The 19449-nt window shown below is 39.3% G+C and overlaps 2 protein-coding genes and 1 pseudogene across 7 annotated transcripts; 2 read left to right on the top strand and 1 right to left on the bottom strand.

The window, feature by feature from the left end:
* Positions 1 to 83: 83 nt before the first annotated feature.
* On the bottom strand, positions 84 to 6298 carry LOC115751131 (peptide deformylase 1B, chloroplastic/mitochondrial). Of its 3 annotated transcripts, none has more exons than XM_030688873.2 (7): positions 5994 to 6298; positions 5712 to 5850; positions 5296 to 5488; positions 2986 to 3096; positions 2075 to 2137; positions 1324 to 1447; positions 84 to 709 (listed from the first exon to the last, which is right to left on the bottom strand). In XM_030688873.2, the coding sequence occupies exons 1-6, from the start codon at positions 6223 to 6225 to the stop codon at positions 1349 to 1351; spliced, it is 837 nt and encodes a 278-aa protein (XP_030544733.1). In that variant the 5' UTR covers positions 6226 to 6298; the 3' UTR covers positions 84 to 709; positions 1324 to 1348. The 3 variants fall into 3 exon arrangements, with proteins under 3 accessions (XP_030544733.1, XP_030544732.1, XP_030544734.1); XM_030688872.2 differs by having other exon boundaries at positions 84 to 487; XM_030688874.2 differs by having other exon boundaries at positions 84 to 446.
* A 1424-nt stretch (positions 6299 to 7722) lies between these two features.
* Positions 7723 to 11370, top strand: LOC125312902 (annotated as a pseudogene).
* A 3227-nt stretch (positions 11371 to 14597) lies between these two features.
* On the top strand, positions 14598 to 19232 carry LOC115751134 (ADP-ribosylation factor). Of its 4 annotated transcripts, XM_030688878.2 has the most exons (8): positions 14653 to 14742; positions 14827 to 14864; positions 15142 to 15326; positions 16265 to 16335; positions 16791 to 16910; positions 17466 to 17584; positions 17765 to 17846; positions 19020 to 19232. In XM_030688878.2, exons 3-8 carry the CDS (start codon positions 15179 to 15181, stop codon positions 19023 to 19025), a joined length of 546 nt encoding a protein of 181 aa, XP_030544738.2. In that variant the 5' UTR covers positions 14653 to 14742; positions 14827 to 14864; positions 15142 to 15178; the 3' UTR covers positions 19026 to 19232. The 4 variants fall into 4 exon arrangements, with proteins under 4 accessions (XP_048128828.1, XP_030544739.2, XP_048128827.1 ...); XM_030688879.2 differs by lacking the exon at positions 14827 to 14864 and having other exon boundaries at positions 14599 to 14742; XM_048272870.1 differs by lacking the exon at positions 14827 to 14864 and having other exon boundaries at positions 14608 to 14742; positions 15167 to 15326.
* The last annotated feature ends 217 nt before the right edge of the window (positions 19233 to 19449 follow it).

Genomic DNA, 19449 nt, shown 5'->3' with positions numbered 1-19449 from the left:
TGTGTTCAGTCTGACATTGCCTGTTTGTAGGTGTACAGCTACATATTAGAAGGTGATTTGTGATGGAAAATATAAGGAAGTGCGGACAATTAATTGCATAAATGTTCTCTGATAACCAAGTGTAGCCTTTACAACTCATGCGTCCATTACCAACCATGATGAATATTTCAGCCAAATATTCAATTGGAGAGACAACCCGGCACTTCCCTCGCAGGATTATACAAGCACATTCAAAAGATGAGAACCACGGACCCAGTCTGGACACAAATCTTTACAGTCTCAATCCTTTACAACTCATGTATGTTGCTCTCAATCATGAGAAAATCTACAACCAAAACATCAATTCACGTTGCCTGCTAACTTGTTGACTTCTGATCCTCCGCTACCTGCACCGTGCATCTTCCCACTCTTCCAAATGAAAAAGAAATATCTAAATCAGTTGCTTCCTGGAAATTACTCCCGAGAATTATCCCTCTGAGTTATCATTCTGCAATAACCCCAGAAACATTGCCGCAAGTTTCACAGTTAGTTGTTATTCCAACAAAAGCAAATTGGCGCCACAAAACTGAGGAAAACAGTAATTATCTCAGCACTTTAGTGAAGACCAGCTCACACTAATTTACCCCACAGGTGTGGACATCGATACTCTTTTAATTTCTTTTCTTCTTTTATGGCCAAAACAGGCACTTAGCTGCTTCTCTGCTTTCCTCTGTCAACTCCATATACTAAGTTACATAAGACATAAATGTAACAGAGGGCCTAAACTTGCACTAGTACTAATAGAATTGAACTGAATACAATTACAAGTAAACTAGACAATTTGGAAGCTCATAAAACCACAAGATCAAGCATCCGATCACATTCAAGCCAAACTTTTCTTAGAATGGGCAGTTCTTCCTTTAGAATGAAGTTATGGCCGTCAACTTGTCCTCTAAACTTTCCCATGAATAATGAAATCAAAATAAAACAACTATAAGTAAATTAGATGTTTTGGAAGTTTAAAAAACCACAAGAGAAAAAGATTCTCAAATATATGTTGTCTTGCCTAAAAAACAAATGTAATGTACAAAACCTTATGATTGTCTCAAAATACATATGCACTCAAGAATAAAAATATATCATAATTAGGCCATTTATAGCACGGAATCACTAGCAAAAGTTAAAAACTTCTGTATTCAGGTTCTGGCTTATTCTGACTGGGTTTGCATATAAGGTGAGCTTTTCTGCTTATAGAAAGCCATCCACTTCAGCCTCAAAATTCCATGATACTTCATTAATAGTCCTTTGACCCAAAAATATAAGCTCCAGCTTTGCTGTACTCACCTGAGTATCAAAGCCTCAGATAAAATCATGACTTGCCAAAACCAATAGCTACCCTCCTTCTACGTGTATCTATCCGTTCAGGACTGGGCAATCCTGTCCTCTGCTCATACTTCTTCTCCAAGGCCTGGACAAGCATCACAATTTTGATAATGAAAACATAAGCAGAAAATGAAGATGCATAAAAACATAAGAAGAAAATGAAGATGCATAAAAAGAGATGAGAGCTGCACAAGCAAACAAGTACCCAAAAATTCTTCTATTAATGCAAGATGTCAAATGCCCTGACCCTGTTAAAACCTCCATGTCTAAGAAACACTGGACCCTCTAACAGCCTTTAAGCAAAAGCAATTAATCATCTTTTTTTGAATTCAACAAGAGACATGCCTATTCTGAATAAATACAGGAGATTTCTCTTTCGGATAAATAATCTGAAAAGAATTCTCACAGAGATAGCAAATAGAGAAGACTAGAAAGTTAATAAACTGAAAATCGATAACATCTAGAGTAGAAAGCATTTCAGTTTCTGAAAGCAATCATCAGGCATATAAGTTGCCTCATTCAAGGAAAGATGATGTCTCCAAATGAGGAATTCCCAAAATGGTACATTTTTTCTCAAGGGAAAAACAAAATCAAGTTGATACTTAACATGCATAGAGCATTTCATGGGGATAACTTCAGAGTTTGACCATGGCAGATATTTCGATAATTGAACAAACCAGAAATGACCCACAACAAGCATGTATCAACTCACCTCCAGCTCTGCATGTATGCTGTCAAGAACTTGTTCAGTCATTCTATCAGAGAAGACAATCCCCTGCAACAAATTATTTTATTTATAAGAATAGATTCACAATAGCCATGAATGTGTAGAATGCCTTGACATGAAAAATCAAGCCCTTCTCTGGGACATGATCTACATGGGCACGATAAGGCTCACTTATAAGGTAAGAAACAGAGGATCATCTCTTGACACCTTCAACCCAAGATATGGTTAGAAGTAGAAAATTATGTATGCTGAGAATCAATGGCCAAACCATTTTCTTTCACTAATTGCTTGCCCCTGCCAGCGTAACAGACAGGAGGGCCAAACTAGTGTAAAATATTTTGCTCAAACTAAGAGTAGGTATTTTCATGCATAACCAGTTTAGGCCCCCAGTGATCCACTGTGGTTTTGTGTATGCAAATCTAAACTCGTCATGCATTGTAGCCATGTTGTTTCAACAAATGCTCCAATAATTTCTTCAAAAAATGTCCGATAGCAACTGCAAGATGTAACAGTTATGTGATCATCCTTCCTCCAAAATGCAACTAGTTTCTTCTCACAAACTAGCAACTGGGCATTCACACAGTAGTATCCAGCTTTAGAACCTTTGTTGTCAACTACCAATTTCATTAATTGCGCTCATTAAATAATGCAGAAGATAGTAGCATCAAAGTCCAAGAAGTACATGACTACAGCCAAATATCTTTTACATGCTGTCCAATACATTTTTCGCTGTCTTGTACTTTATTAATTAGCAAGAACATAGCAAGTTTTGTGATAATATTCTAAAAAAATATCACACCACAAGTACACAGATGTCTGGAGTACCTGAAGCATTTTTAAAAGTAAATACAAACCATTTTTAGAAGTACACGATATGATGTCACAAAAAGCCCTACCTGCAAATGGTCAAATTCATGCTGGAAAACTCTTGCAGGAAGACCAGATAAGCTGACAGTAAACCTTGCCCCACTGATATCCAGAGCATCAATCTTCACACTTTCTGGTCTCTGCATGTAAAACAAGACAGATTTACTCTGACAAGCAAATAAAACTTCATAGATTCACTAAGAAAAAGTATCACTGCAAAAAACAACCAATTTCTCTCTGCAAGATTAAAGAGTCGTCGCAATGAGTATTTAGCACGAATAATAGCCGGTGACAGGTAAAGATTAAAGACAGAGCGACGGGGACACATCGTACATTGAACTTGGTCTCATAGGGTTGGTGCAAAATTTGGAACCCGATCAAGAACGGGACGACGCACGGCAACCAAGGCGACACATGACACGCACCTTCAGCACCACATCAGCCTTCTCCATCTAATGACATCTTGGCGACGACTCGATTTCCGCAGCAACACCTCATTGCTGACTCAACCGCCACCTCTTCGTCATATGTCGCCACCTCAGCCTTCCTTCTTGTGACGACACATCGCTGGCGAATCATCACCTCCGATTGCGACACGTCGTCGACAACTCATCCCTCACCGTTCTCTCTTCTTGCAACACCTCAGCCCCCACGTGGCAAGGACTGCCATGTTGCCACCACCACCTCCTACACCGACCGCCTACCTCTCCCGTATATATATATTCTCTCCTCACTTTCGGTTTTGGATTACCACCAGCCGAACAGCCCCTCCCCTCATTCCTCATCTTCAATCTTCATTACTCCCCTCACCGCGTCGTCCACCGAAGCTGTGCCAAACTCTCGCCATTTCGCTGAACCCGTGGTTGTCAATGCCGGCTCGAGGAGCTTGGTGTTGCCCAAAGTGGGTCACGCTAAGGAGTAAAGGCAACCCGAGCTCGTCCGCATAGCAATCCAACCTCCGTTTTCTTCGAGCTTGAGTCTAAGGCAAATAGATCCCTAATCCTTACTACTAGACTACCTATGGTTGGCATTGTGAGCGTTGAGCAACGACCGATCTTGATTTGTAATGAGCTCAATTTGGTATGATTTTGAGACCCCGAGCTTTGTATATGGTTTGTGTTTAATAATGGCCGACTTACCTGCGATCTCGTGATTCTATAGATGGTTTAGTCATTTGGATTAGTGTTCCTACTTGTTGGGTTTAATACTCACTCCGTTTGTTGAAATATCTTTCAGAATAATAGTATGCCAGATCCACTGACCCCCATGCAGCAACACTTTTATGGCAAACCCTTATGGATAAGTCGGTCCACAGAAGAATATACCGAGGTCCGACCCAACAGCCCATTATGAATCCGCTATAAAATTATTCGCTCTAGGGTTTATGTGGACGAGAGACCACTCGTCGGAAGACTCGCATTCAAATTCAAAGTTGTGTATCATCATGGCATAACTGGGTGGATAGGTCCTATTGCACCTCACCATTTTGATGTGGATGGTTAGGCTAGTGATACGGAGAACGACGCAGTTTCTAGTGCAGGCATTGTTATGATGTTTGCCTAAGAAAAGAACTGAGGGTTGTACAGATAGTGATGGAGTTTGTTGGTGGTTCTAGTACTCATGAGTAGATCACCTTCCCTCGCAATCCTCCCAGAGTAACTGGTGTAACTAAGGAGTGATGTACATAACTTAGATAAGATATGAATACAAAATATTTAGCCAATTTGTTGAATTATCTTACTGTTTATGGCTGTATGTGCTATCTAGTAAGTATAGGCTAGTCCAACCTGTAAGGTCATACCCTTTAGGCGTCCCTGCCAGTCTTTCTTTTCATGCACTTGAGATCTCGTATGGCCAACTGATTGTTTTCAGTTTATACTCTTCCACATGCGCCATTATTCTAACTGGTGGGAGTCAAGTTGCCACAAGTCCACAATTATATCTTGGCCCAAAAAGAAAAAAAGCTTCTTCTATAAGACATTGCAAAACATAACTATCATCCATGTAGAAATGACAACAATGTTTATACCAGCTCACATGTCACACAGATCAGCGTCCTCCAGATCACATACATAAACAATGGGAAAACAGGTATGTTGACGAGAAAAATAGTAAACTACATATAAATTTCAATGAAACTATAGTAAAAAATTGCCTTCCCTCTCCTAATTTCTTCCTGGCTTCTGCCTTAAGACTTGCCAATGGTAAGATCCAACTATTTCAGCCATTACTCTCAAGAGCCAAGCCATGTCATCCAAAAAATCCATTCTCTCCTATAAGTAGCATTTCAACTCAAGGAAGTCCAACACCAACGCTGCAGCTAGAAGTAAGAAATATACCTGCACGTCAGCATAAATACCAGGGAATGAGAGGCAACCTTCATTGAAGGGCACCATCTTTTTGGAATATTTAATTATTCTTGGATTCACAAGAACAATCTCCTCTCCCTCCCCGCTTTCGCCAACGGGATTGAACACCATGAGTTGGACATTAATCCCTACTTGGGGCGCCGAGAGTCCAATACCATCAGTTCTGCAGAAAAGGAAGCCATAGCATTCAACCCATGTAATTGCGTAAGGATTTTCTTTAAGCATCCGACAATGACTAGGAGGGGCATGACAAGAACAGAGACAGACTCGAGTGACAACGACCAAGTGATCATTAAACAAACGTCCGCAACACTGACTACAGAGTATCCCCGCTAAAACATCGCAACCAACATCAGCAGCCGCATTAAAGCGAATGAAGAGCTTACTTGTACATAACATCGAACATCTCGTCCACTAACTTCTTCAAATTGTCGTCAAACGTCCCAATCCGCTTGTTCTTCGCCCTCAGCGCAGGGTCCGGATACTCCACTATCTTAAGCGGAGCCTCGAATTGAATATCATCAGCTAAAAAGTAAACCGAGAAAGAGAAAAAAAAAGCATCTCACATGCCCGAAACTCCTCCAACTCTCAACTCGGGAAAGAACAAAAGCACCGAATCCCAGGTACCTATGAGCGGAGCATATGCACTAAATGAAATAGCTACTTACCCGAAGCGAGATCGCCGTCCTTGGATGAGAAGCCTCGCTTGGCCTGCGCGCGAACCGGCAGCGACGGCGGCTCGTGCCGGACAGCGGAGGGCGCGGACGGAAGTGTCAAAGAGAAGCGACGGAGCCGACCGGAGGTAGACGGAGGAGGAGGGCGGAGACGGAGGCTGAGACGAGGTAGGAGAGAGTGAGAGATGATAAGGGAAGATAAGTGGAGGCGAACAGCAGAAGCCATGGCCGCGACTGACGAGAAGCAGGGCGGAAAGTGCTCGTGTAGATTAAAGCGCGACGGCGACGGAAGTTTTTTGTGTCTGGAAAAATAAAGGCGTTTGCTAAGCTGACCGTTCCGCAAGGTCTGACGGTGGGATGGTCGGCTTACGACCACAAACGAAATTTGTGGAAAAAATATTTAAGATTTTTTATTTTTTATTAATATGACTAAAAATTAATATTTTTATGATAAATTTATTTTAAATTATTTTTTAATCATAAAAAATTTTCAATTAGTATATTTGTGACAAATTTACGCTCAATTGATACACCCATGACAAATTTACCCTCCATTAGTTTTAGTTAAATTTAACTATCAAATTTGTGAGTTAGATGACACGTGAGAACTCATGGATGTAACACTTTATGGTTTCACGGGAGTATCAATTTGAAATTTTTCCTAATATTAATTCAATTTAATGAATGGTAAATTTGTTACCGTTATACCGGTTTGAGATTTTTTGTGGTTAAAAAAATTAGTTTATGGTAAATTTGTCACAAGTGTATCAATTTAGAGTTTTTTTATGATCAAAAAATAGTTTTGGATAAATTTATCACAATTATATCAGTTTGAGATTTTTCGTGATCAAAAAAATAATTTTGGGTAAATTTGAATGTATTTGAGATTTTTCGTAGTATTAACCCTTCTTCTTTTTTTACTTTTGTGTGTTTTTATTGTAAGTTAAAATTAGAAGACAAAATCATAACACATACCAACAATAATTGAAAACACTTGATTCTTTCTTAATTGCAAATCAAATCAATTTTAGAAGTTGCAAATCAAATGGTCACGCGATCTTTCAATTAATGAGTATTTTATACAAAACACAATGTGATCGTGTGTGGATCTATATTTAAGATTATACTAGGCCACACGATCACTTTATTATAATTTTATCTTCTAATTTTAGCTTACAACAAAAACACATTAAAGAAAAAAAAAAGAATGAAGAGCCATAATGCTGGAAACGAATTAGCAAGTCGATTCGATTTCCACAAATCTCCTTTGTGGTTATAATCCGACCGTCTCACCGTCTGATTGTGGAGGACGGTCGGCCAAGCAAAATTTAAAATTAAAATCTTCAAGCCTTTGCCTTCCAATTTTGTTTTCCCTTTTTTATTTAAATTTTTTTTTGATGATTTTTTTTTCTTTTAAAATTTGAAAGTGCGTCATATTATTGAAGTTTTAAGAAATTAACAAGCTAAACGGCGCCGTCTGTAGATGCCATTTTGTGTGTTTTTTTTTGGGTGGTGGTTTTTCCCTTTCTCTATTTTATTTCCTTTTTTTTTGTGTATTTTCTTTTTGATTTTGAAATTCCATTTTTTTTTTTCGCATTGAGAGGTCATTATTAAGCAACCCAAGAGGTGAGCGAGACCCCCTTCGTTCAAACGCCGCGGCTCCTTTTGCACGGAGAGAGACGGAAAGAGGTAGTTCTTCTTCTCCTTCTCGTTTCGATCCATTCGTCATCGAGATTCATCTTCGATTTGTGTTGATTTTCCTGCACGGATCCCACTCACCATCGATCGACGCGCCTGATCCCGCGATTGTAACTTTCTTGACGCCTTTTCGACGAGGATCTGCCCGAACTCATCGGATCTGTCGAAGTAGTCGGCCATATTTGGAATTCGCGGTTGTTTCATAGAGCTTTGCGTGGCCTGTTCCGCTGATCATCGGATTGCGGATTGCGGCTCTTCGGGGTTTATTTTTGGTTTAGATCTGCATTTCTGTTTGAATGTTTGCCCGTCGCGATCGGTTCATGTGGTTTGTGAGATCGATTTCTGTTTAATACTTGCGGTTTTTGTTGGTGGCCGCGCTGCTGCGAAGTGATTTTTTCTGGGCTGAGCTAGAGCGTTTGGGACCATGGGGCTCACGTTCACGAAGCTGTTTAGCCGGCTCTTTGCCAAGAAGGAGATGAGAATTCTGATGGTGGGTCTGGATGCTGCTGGTAAGACCACCATCTTGTACAAGCTTAAGCTCGGAGAAATCGTCACCACGATCCCCACGATTGGTGAGTCCTTGAATGCCCGTCGTGGTTTCCGATCGAATAAAGTTTCCTTTTTTTTATCTGTTTGCTACAAGATCTCGTGTGTGATTTATTAATAGGTCGTGATGCAGGAGGATATACTATTGTCATTCGTTCATTGTTTTTCATGATCTAGAATTAAGTACCGAGAAGAATCTGCACCTCATAGGTGCAGTAGAATGAGCTAGCAGCCTATTTGTGCTGTGATTATTTGATTATGATATTCAATCAGAATTTGTAGGCATCTATATGGTGTATTGTAATTGATAAGTTGCAATGAGTAAATTTGACGGACTGCACAGTAGAAGAGCAATCATTTGAATGCATTTAGATTTTCTAACTTGTGGGCGAGGAAAGAGGTGCCAGCTGCGATTTGTTGTACTTGAAACTAAATCTAGTTATATGAGTGGATAAGATGTTTGGGTTGGTTGGGTATCCGCCCCTGTCCATTGGGTGTTCGACTTGTTTTGTGGTCTCAACTCTTAAATCTTGTTTTGTGGATCCTTCACATTAACCCAAGGTAAACATGTAACATGTTTTGACTTTTTTTCACTGTGATTGATATAGCTTCCTTCATTTTCTGTAGGATTTAACGTAGAGACAGTCGAATACAAGAACATCAGCTTCACAGTTTGGGATGTTGGGGGCCAGGACAAGGTTGTTATATGCACCTCTCCATGCTGTGCTTTTGTTTCCTGCTTGCATGTCATGGGAAACGAAAATAGAGGCGGAATGACCTAATAATTATTAAAATCCCATCTTCTGAAGGCACATGCACTTCAGTTCAGTCTTCTGCTGCTTCATTGACACATCCACCCCACATGGTGCAAAATTTCCATGGCTAGGGTTCCTTGTTGGTCCTTACCTGTAATTCTGTCCTGCAGATTTTTTTTATTGACCACTCCAATATAGGCATATCTTGCCTAAGTTGATGCCTGTGACAATAATATGGTAATCATCAAGCACATGCTTGCATCTTATACTTTGTGTTACAAGATCAATATGAATCATAGCCCTCTCTTTCGTGGCATCTCAAAGCATTGTTAAGTGTTATGCAAACCGATTAAGCTTCTACTTTACTCCAAATGCAGATTCGTCCATTGTGGAGGCACTACTTCCAGAACACGCAAGGTTTAATTTTTGTTGTGGATAGTAATGATAGGGATCGAGTTGTTGAGGCGAGAGATGAGTTGCATAGGATGCTGAATGAGGTATTGCTGCATTTTCTGTTTTGGTCAAATTTACCGTACTTCATATGTCTAATATCTATTGAGTAGAGTAGCTTGTGGCAAGAGGCAAAGGCTTGCATGAGTGATGAGATTGATCTTGTTGCTTCTTTTGGATTTGAGCAACAGAGTGACGTGTATTGTACACTGTTTTAGGTTGAATATGTAGATGATGAATCTTGTTCTCTTGTTTTTGTCGATCTTTGCTTCATTCGGTTCCTTGTTTATAATAGCATTTCCCATTGCTACTTGCTAGTTTACACGCACACACGCGCGGCAAAAAAAAAAAAAGAAGGAAGAAGAAAATTCCCTCTGTCACATTTAAGTTTGGTTCTGGTCCCTAATTGACACCCGTCCACCTTTTATTTTCATTTTTTTAGTTTTTGTGGATTTATGGATATGATCATTCAGGTCTCTTTATATATGGTGCAGATGAGTTTTGCTGTGCTACAGCTCTCTTTTATGCTTGTGGACAAGGAAAAACAGTGCAATTAACGTTTGAATCTTGTTTTGTCAGGATGAACTGAGAGATGCTGTTTTGCTCGTGTTTGCGAACAAACAAGATCTTCCTAATGCAATGAATGCAGCTGAAATAACTGACAAGCTTGGTCTTCACTCGCTCCGTCAACGCCACTGGCAAGAGATTATCCCTTGTTCACTCTTAATTTCTTTTCCTCAGAAATATTGCTTTTAAAAGGTTTTATGCCACATCCAACCTTTAATGCTTGCGAATCCATCAAGTGAAATGAACAATGTGCTTTTGCAAATTTGGTGGAAGCTCATAAGCATGGAAAGTGCCTAGCTCTATCTTAGTTAGTGAAGCTGATTATGAGAACTGCATGAACTGATTCCCTTTTGTATCTTGGCCTCTCCTGTGTAATAGATGCATTGCTATCTTTTCTTCTGAAAGTTTTTCGGATGTGATGGTTTACCTCAGGTACATCCAGAGCACCTGTGCAACATCTGGAGAAGGCCTTTACGAGGGTCTGGATTGGCTTTCCAACAATATTGCCAGCAAGGTAATCAATGGCCCTTGCATTGTCTTCAAGATGCAGCTCTTGATAATTGCTGAAACTTGATCATTGTTAGGGGTAGGGCAGGTGGATTTGGAGCGATTGCTAAGTAGTGTGGAGCCTGAGTCTTATTTTAAGAAACTGGACTGGATTGATCATTTCAAACAGTCAAAAGGGAATTTTGTTTAGGTCCATTTGATTGACATAGAACACTGCATAGTTTGGTCCAGTACTACTTGGATATTTTAATTTATGAAAGGAAGCTTGCGAGGCCAAACGGCTGGGAATTGCGACCTGTAATCTGTACAAAGAACATTATAACCATTCTGCTGTACTGCTGAAGCAGCTTTTTGAAATGGTGACCACTTGTGCTTTAGTTTTGATGCAATTCTTTGTAAGAGGAGACGGCTGTATCTACGGTTTGTGGTGCTATGGTTTTATAAGAGCACAAATATTCCATCATAGCGAAGATTTGCTTCTGTTTTGTTGTATATTCCTGTTTAAGTTGGTCGAGCCCCTTACCCGCTCTGTTCATTTTGGTCCTCTGTTACAGACATCTACTTAATTTCTGCATTTTATCACTTTCTCATTTTCTGACTGGAAAGCCGTCTTGTTCCTGTTATTTCAGGCTTGAGATCTCTGAGGATTTTGACTGGCTTCGCGACGGGCACCGAATTATGTTTGGTCTGAAAGGGTTTTAGTCTTTGTTTTTTGTCGATATACTGTTGTAAAAGCTCAAATGGTTTGCTAGAGCTTTATCTGTGTAATGTGACATGGGATTGCATAACTGCTGTTTTTGGCTAAATACATTTAAGCGGTACAAATGGCTCTTAAGGACCTTTTTAAATTTTTTCCATGAAAGTTTCGGGCTGTATTATGACAAGCTGCATAAAGTCCAAGCAGAATCTCTCGACTCAAAATGTAATGCTAACAGTGATTTTGCCCTTGGAGATGCTAGAGCGTTTGCCATCAGGTCATCTGTGGTTTTGAGCCTTATGTGCACAGAAAGAAGAGAAGGAGCCAATGTTGGGTGAACCAATGGCATTAAGAGGTTATGATATATGATGGATCATGGGATGGGCATGTTTAATGAAGCTTTCCTATATTTAGTGTAGGACACCAAATCAAATGTTTGCTTAGTTGTAATATAGACGTAAATGAAACAAAAATCATAATTTAAATTTGAACATACCTCATTATTGTAATTTAAAAAAAAATAACTCAAAATCTTAACATATTTTCTCTAGCTGTACATGGTTAAAACAAACATCGACTCTGTTTTGGCACATTAGGTAAACACCGACTTTCTCTCGGCAAAAAACCTAGAATAGCAAACTACTTTCTTGTCTCGTTATTGTGATCTTTTTATGGGAGCGAGAACACATGTATTCTATATATGTTGGTGAAATGTTAGAAGTAGTTCCTCATTTGCTAAATGAAATTAGAGAAATACTCCCTTAATCTCCTCAGAAATTCTTTTACATTCTCCCTAAACTTTCTTTTTGTTTTGTTTTGCCTCCCCAAGTTCAATATGTATCGTATTATCTCTTAGGCCTCGTTTGTTTTACAGAAAATGAATTACTTGAAAGAAATTTTCCTAAAAATATTTACTTGTATCGCTTATAAAAATGCATGAACAAAAATGATATCCATCATCTACAAGAATGTTTTTACATAAATTGTTGTTGATAGTAAAAATATGTTTTTGGTGATTAATTACTTCAAGGGCCTAATTCCTTAAAAAGCTTTCAACTTTATGTGCAACCCCAAATCCGCCTCGAATTTTTTTTTTTATCTCATAAAAAATTCTCAACTTTAGGTCAAGTCTCAAATCCGCTTCGAACTTATTTTAATCTTAGGAAAAACCCTTAATTTTAGGTCAAGTCCCAAATCTAGCCCCTAATTTTATTTTGTCTAAAAAAATCACAATATATTAATATATTCTCAAATCTAACCAGTGGTCCAGTCCCAACTTGACGAGCGTTTCTAAGTTGATAAAAAATCCACATCATTAAAGTAGAGTCACACTTTTTCACTCCCTTTTGGCTACCACACTCCTTGAATTTGTGTTTTGACAATAGTATACCTTGTGGATCCCACCTTTTAGCATATCATTACCATTAACATATTATTAAATTCAAACGTGGGTCCCATTTTGTGTTTACTTTTTTGTTCTTTTTCTCCCATATCTCTCTCTTCTCTCTTTTTGCACGTTCCTCGTCTTATTTCTCGTTGCCTTCATCACGTACGTCTTCCACCGCAATTTCGACCCCAAGGCTCCATTGACCGTGCTGTTTGCTCGCTCTCCATCTCACCGCTCTTTGTGGCCTCAACCCGCCGTCATCAAGATCTCTTGACCATTGTTTACTTCAGGGCGAAGGGGCACAAGATCGGCGAGGCATGGCTCGACCCTACCGTGCATCCGAACAATTTTTAAGACGAAGATCCAACCACATGATGAACTTAAGGAACTTAAGAGAGAGATGAGAAAGTAGCGGCCAACCTGACGATGCTCTCAAGGTGAAGACGCCGCCCCTTCATAGCAGAATAAATGATAGTCAAGAAGGTCTCAATGACGGTGGGTCAAGGCGGCTAGGTGGAGAAGTGAGCGAACGGCACGGCCAATGGAGCCTTTGGGTCGGAGGCACGTTGGAGGACGTATGCAACCAACACCAAAGAGAGAGAAGAGAGAGGTAGGGAAGAAAAAGAAAAAAGTAAACACAAAATGAGGCCCACATTTGAATTTAATAATATGTTAATTAGAATGATATGCTAAAAGGTATGACCCACAATGGATATTGTTGTTAAAACCCTAACTCATGGAGTATGGTAGCCAAAGCGAGTGGAAAAAGCGCTACCTTTAAAGAAATGGGGTGAGAAGTGCGGACCGACGTGGCATTTCCACATGGATAACTAACACACCCTAGTAAAAAATGTCGAAATCCTCCAAAATGAAACCATCATAGGATATGAAAACTGGAAGGAAAAAGCACTATTTTTGAACATATAGCTAATAGGAGCATGTTTGATATTAGAATAAAAATTGGTAATTTTTTCTTAGACAAAAAAAAAAAAGTTCGAAGTAGATTTGAAATTGGACCAAAAGTTTGGAAATTATTTCAAGAAAAAAAAAGTTTGAGGTAGATTTCGGACTGGACTTAAATTTTAGGGTTAATATCACGGAAAACCCCAAACCGGTACACTTATGACAAATTTACCCCAAACTATTTTTTTTGCCTCAAAAAATCCCAAACTGGTACACCTGTGATAAATTTACCTCAAATTATTTTTTTGATCACAAAAAATTCTAAACTTGTGCATTTGTGGCAAATTTACCCAAAACTAATTTTTTTTTACCACGAAAAATCTCAAACTAGTACACTTGTGACAAATTTATCATTTGTTAAATTGGGTTAATATCATGAAAAATTCCAAATTGGTATACCTATAACAAACATAAGGTAAAAACCTTAAACTGGTAAACTTATGAACTGTCATGTGCCATCAAACTCATCAATTTGACGGTTAAATTTAACGAAAATTAATATATAGTAAATTTATTATGGGTGTATTAGTTTAGGGTAAATTTGTCACAAGTGTACCAGTTTGAAATTTTTTATGGTCGAAAAATAGTTTGAAGTAAAGTTGTCACAAGTGTACCAATTTAGGGTTTTTCGTAATATTAATCCTAAATTTTAAGATTTTTTCCGAGACAAAAAAAAAGTTGGGGATAAATTTAGGAATTGAGAATTTTTTAGGGAGTTATGCCTTACTTTTAGTGATATAAGCGATTATTTAAGGAAAAAAATTCAAATCATTCATTTTTCGTGAAACAACGGAACGATTAAAGTTTAATTTTTCCCTCTAAGATCGTCTCAGAGCTTTGTCACCAGATCCGTGTGATTTTGGAAAATCAGAATTTGCATGGAATCTGAGTCACAAAGAAAGCTCTTTTACTCACAGGGATGTGGATGCAAATCATTTTTTGGGGTGGAAGTAGAAATAGTCAAAAAGTTTTAATTGAAGAACTACTTCCGCAACGACGTCGTTGAGGCCCGGGTGCTATTGAAAACCTCGTTTCCTTCTTTTCCCCCATTTCGCACCACCGTCGCGAGTCGTCGTTGTTAAGCAAACACGAGAGCGAGACGACCTTCGTTCCGACGCTGCGCCACCTTCTGCGGCCACAGAGAGAGAGAGAGAGAGAGAGAGAGGCTCTGAGGTATAGCTTTTTCTTCCTCCTTCTCCTTTCGATCCATTGCTAGGGACGCCATCGCCTTCGCTTCGCGTTGATTTTCTTGCGCAGATCCGCTCGCCATCGCCGTCGTCGCACCTGATCTCGCGGTCCCGCTTCCTCGAATGCTTTTTCTTTCTTCGCAGGCCATTTTAGGGCTTCTAGATGCCTTTTTTTGGGCCGGTGATCTGCATGCGCTTGTAGGATCTATCGAATTTCTTAGTAATCTATCGGATCCGTAGTCGGGCCATCTAGCTGCGTGTAACCTGTAGCTTGTTTGTTTATTCGTTTCGTTTAGATCTGATACCGAATGTTGAACGAGTCATGTTATGTTTTAGATCGATTCTGTGATTGTTGCTGCTTCTGTTGGCGTGGCGGTGCGAACTGCGAAGTCTTTTTTGGGCTGAGCTAGAGCGTTGAGACCATGGGGCTTACGTTCACGAAGCTGTTTAGCCGGCTCTTTGCCAAGAAAGAGATGAGGATTTTGATGGTAGGTCTTGACGCTGCTGGTAAGACCACCATCTTGTACAAGCTTAAGCTCGGAGAAATCGTCACCACCATCCCGACTATTGGTGAGTTTTCTAATGCACAATGTCCATTTGTGTAAAGATATTGTCGCGTCCTTGATGATAATTGAATCACTGGTTTGTTAGATGGTGAAAAGAGATCTTGTGTATGGTTTATCACATATCTAGTTTCTAATCACGAGAGGAATATGAATGTCCTAAATGCATCAGAATGAGCTGTTAGCTTATATTGAGTGGTCCAAGTTTGAATTTTCAATTTGAATTTCCGCTCATTCGATCGATGCGGCTGCAATTGTTGTCCTGCAATGAGCATGAGAGACATTTAGGGAAGCGCTTCAGGAGATAAATTATTTCAATAAATTCGAATTCTCTGACAGGTAGATGAGATAAAGACAGTCTGAGATTCGATGGACTTGAATCGAATGATGAGTAGACAGGACTTTTGTGTTGCTACTATTGTACCCTATGAGTGTCATCATTGACTAGTAATCGTACTGATTGTTAAGTGAGGTTGTCTCAACTGTCAAGCCTTTGTGGACTGTTCCTTTTGATGCAAAGTAAACTTGTTTTTCCCTGTCACAATGGAATGAGAGTATTATCTGCAGAATAGAGATCTCTTGGAAAATAGGGCGAACAGGACAGTTGCCTGTGCGTGGAAATTTATGAGATAAGCAAGTTGAGTACAAAGGCTCTAGAACTGTTATTGTTCCAAACAGTAATCTTATTTTTCTATGTGAGATTATTAGGCGGATGTTGGAGTACGTGCTTGTTGTGGCCTGATTAATGCTTATTAGTGGTTAATAGGAACAATTTGGAGGCTATTTTTGTTTATTTTTCTAGCTGTGTAGGATAGCTTTTGGGTCATCCTTCTTTATTCTTGCATATATGTCTAATCTGCTGTTGAATGCCTTGTCATTCTGCGAGTCTTGCCCATGTTGACTTTTTCATGTTCCTAGTGATTAACAGAGCCTTTTGTTTTGTAGGTTTTAATGTAGAGACTGTTGAATACAAGAACATCAGCTTCACAGTTTGGGATGTGGGTGGCCAGGACAAGGTTGCTCAATTTGCCATCTTGATTTTTATTTCTGCATCTTTTGATGTGCTTTTACATACATGTAAGTGCAAGCAAGCACAGAAGCAGCAATACCTGTAGATATTAAACCCTGCCTCCTGATGGGAACATGATCTTCAGCTGAGCCTTCTTCTGATTAACCTCCAAATTCACCCTATATGCTGTAAATGTCATTTAGCTAGGGATCCTTTTCTTCCTTAACCATTCTCTTCTTTTTGGTACTGCTGACTTTCATTGACCACTCCAACCTAGGCCTATATGGCCCTTATTGATGTCGGATACCTACATCAAGTCCAATCATTGAGCATATGCTCATAGCTCACATTTTATGTGAGATCGCTGAAATTTTTAAGTGCTGTCCCTATCTTTTTTAGCACCTCCAAAATAAGCTTTTCATCATGTGGACTGATGCAGCTTCTACTTTGCTCCAAATGCAGATCCGTCCATTGTGGAGGCACTACTTCCAAAACACGCAGGGTTTAATTTTTGTTGTGGATAGCAATGATAGGGATCGAGTTGTTGAGGCAAGAGATGAGTTGCATAGGATGCTGAATGAGGTAGCGCTGCATTTCATTTTGGGCTAATTTAGTGCATATATAATTCCTTTCATCTACTGAATATGATTGCTTGTGGCGAGAGGCAAGAGGCTTATTCTTACACGAGTCGTGGCATTTTTATGACACACTTGACATCGAAATGTTATGGTTGCTTCTATTGGTTTTACTCGACATCAATGTCTTGTGCTTCGGGATCCTGATATTTCATTGAGGAATATTTACAAGCAGAGTTTTTTCTGTCTGACCTTCTGAGCTTGTAGTTGTTAATGACGATCTATTGTTATTCTTTGGCTTGGTCAACCTTTCCTTCGGTACTTTCCTTGTCAATTATAGCATACCGGGTTTTTTTTTAATGGAAATTGTTTTTTATTCACATTGGATTTTGTACCTTTCATTTGAAAATTGAAATGGGAACATGGTGCATGCTTTGTAGCTCTTTGTTTATCGATCTTTTAAATTGAAATGCGCACATTGCTAGACTGCAGGTGCCTTTGATGTTTGTGGAAAAAGAAAAACCTTCCAAATTGCTGGTTTTATTGACATTTAACTTTTCAGGATGAACTGAGAGATGCTGTGTTGCTTGTGTTTGCCAACAAACAAGATCTCCCTAATGCAATGAATGCAGCAGAAATAACTGACAAGCTTGGTCTTCATTCTCTCAGGCAACGCCACTGGTAAGAGCTTATCTCTGGATCGAAGTGCATAGCTCTCTTATAGTTAGTGATATTGAATTTAGAACTATTCATCTGGATCTTGGTCGTTCCGGTGAAATGGTTTCATTTGATGCATATGTTTTTCGGAAAGTTTGCATCATGGGTTATCCGTTTGATACGCGATGTGATGGTTTGTCTCAGGTACATCCAAAGCACCCGTGCAACCTCTGGAGAGGGCCTTTACGAGGGTCCGGATTGGCTTTCCAACAATATTGCTAGCAAGGTATGTGATGGCCCAAACGTTGATGCATTCCCTATATTTGCCAAGATTCGTTGATCAGCTGGAGTAGAATGGGTGGATTTCCAACTCTTGCTTAAGAAAATTGGCTTGGATCAATATGTTCAATCAATTAGAAATTGGAACCGGATCAATCCATTAAGGATAGGATAAGAAATCTAGGGATTTGGCCATATCCTATCCATTGTTTAGTGAATCATGGATTTAAAGTCGGATATTCTCATATCCTATCCTATCCTACATTTGGTAGAAACCGTATATCAATATAAAGGACATATATGCCCATACGTGATGCTCACGAAATATTCCGATCTTATTACTATAAAAATAACGTTCTCATACACAAAAAAACTTGAAAATATCACATTTTATTAGATTTTCAAACCTCTTTGCAAAAAAATAAAAAATAAAGTGAAAATAGAAACAAATGAGACAAGAAAGTTGTCATCATTCTAAAAGTTAGCTTTTATATGACGGATAAGAGAAATCCTATCCGATCTTATCCTATCCCCTCCCCTCGGATTTTTTTATCCGGGTTATATCCCCTCTATATCCAACTATCCGGGACACCTACCAAACACGGGATAGGATAAAACATATCCTATCCTGAGTTTTATGCGGATGACCAAACGCAGCTTAAGTTGACACCTTCGAGCCATGAACTGTACAAAACCACATTGAACAGGTCAAATTCTGTTAAAGCAGCTTCAGTCTGGCACGATCACAATAAAAGGAAGCTTGCAACCTGCATGCTTAAAACTCAATGTTACGAGCTGCAATGATTAGAGAACCTTAAACACTCTGCTATGTTGGCATGGCAGATTCTAGTAATAATGACTACTTAAGTTTCAGTTAGTACACTGCTTTTGTAAATGAAGATGGTTCTAGGGCAGATTTGGTGGCACGTGGTGCTCAAGCTTTAGGACCATGGTTCCTAAGCACTATGTAGACCACGTTAGCCAAGAGTTCTTTGTTCTGTTTATACCCATAGTAGTTTTGCTGCTTACATGAAATCAAAGATTTCCCTGGGTAAATTGGCCAGGCAACCGCCTCAAACCCAAGACTGCATTTTACCTGTTCTGCTTTCTATAGACATTTACTTCAGTTTTGGCTATTCAATTTCTGATTGGGGGAACAATCTGTCCTTCCGTTTTTCAGGCTTGAGACGTTTGCGGATTTTCATGGGCTTCTCAGCATGGCACCAGAAGCATGCGGTCTGTAAGGGATTAGTTTTTGTTTTGTCGTCAGTATACTATTGTAAAAGCTCAATTGGTTGCTTCAACTTTATATGTAATGTGACATGGGATTTCATTACTGCTGTTTTGGCCTACACTTTTAAGCGGTAAAAGTGACTCACGAGACCTTTTGCTTCAACTGAGCTGTATTATGATTTTGCACAAGTTCAAGTGGAACTTTTTTCTTGTGACCTTGGATGATCTATTTTCTTGTTTATCTATTTGAAAGCATCCAAAGCCTGCGGCATGTATAAGCTCAGTGTAATGAATTTGATACTGGTACCCGAACCAAACCGAAATAACCCAAATTGAAAAAGAAAAAATGGTTATTTTTCATTATCCAAACCGAAAAC

Source organism: Rhodamnia argentea, chromosome 11, assembly GCF_020921035.1.
Source record: "Rhodamnia argentea isolate NSW1041297 chromosome 11, ASM2092103v1, whole genome shotgun sequence".
Lineage (NCBI taxonomy): Eukaryota > Viridiplantae > Streptophyta > Magnoliopsida > Myrtales > Myrtaceae > Rhodamnia > Rhodamnia argentea.
This window is presented reverse-complemented; position numbering and strand designations above follow the sequence as displayed.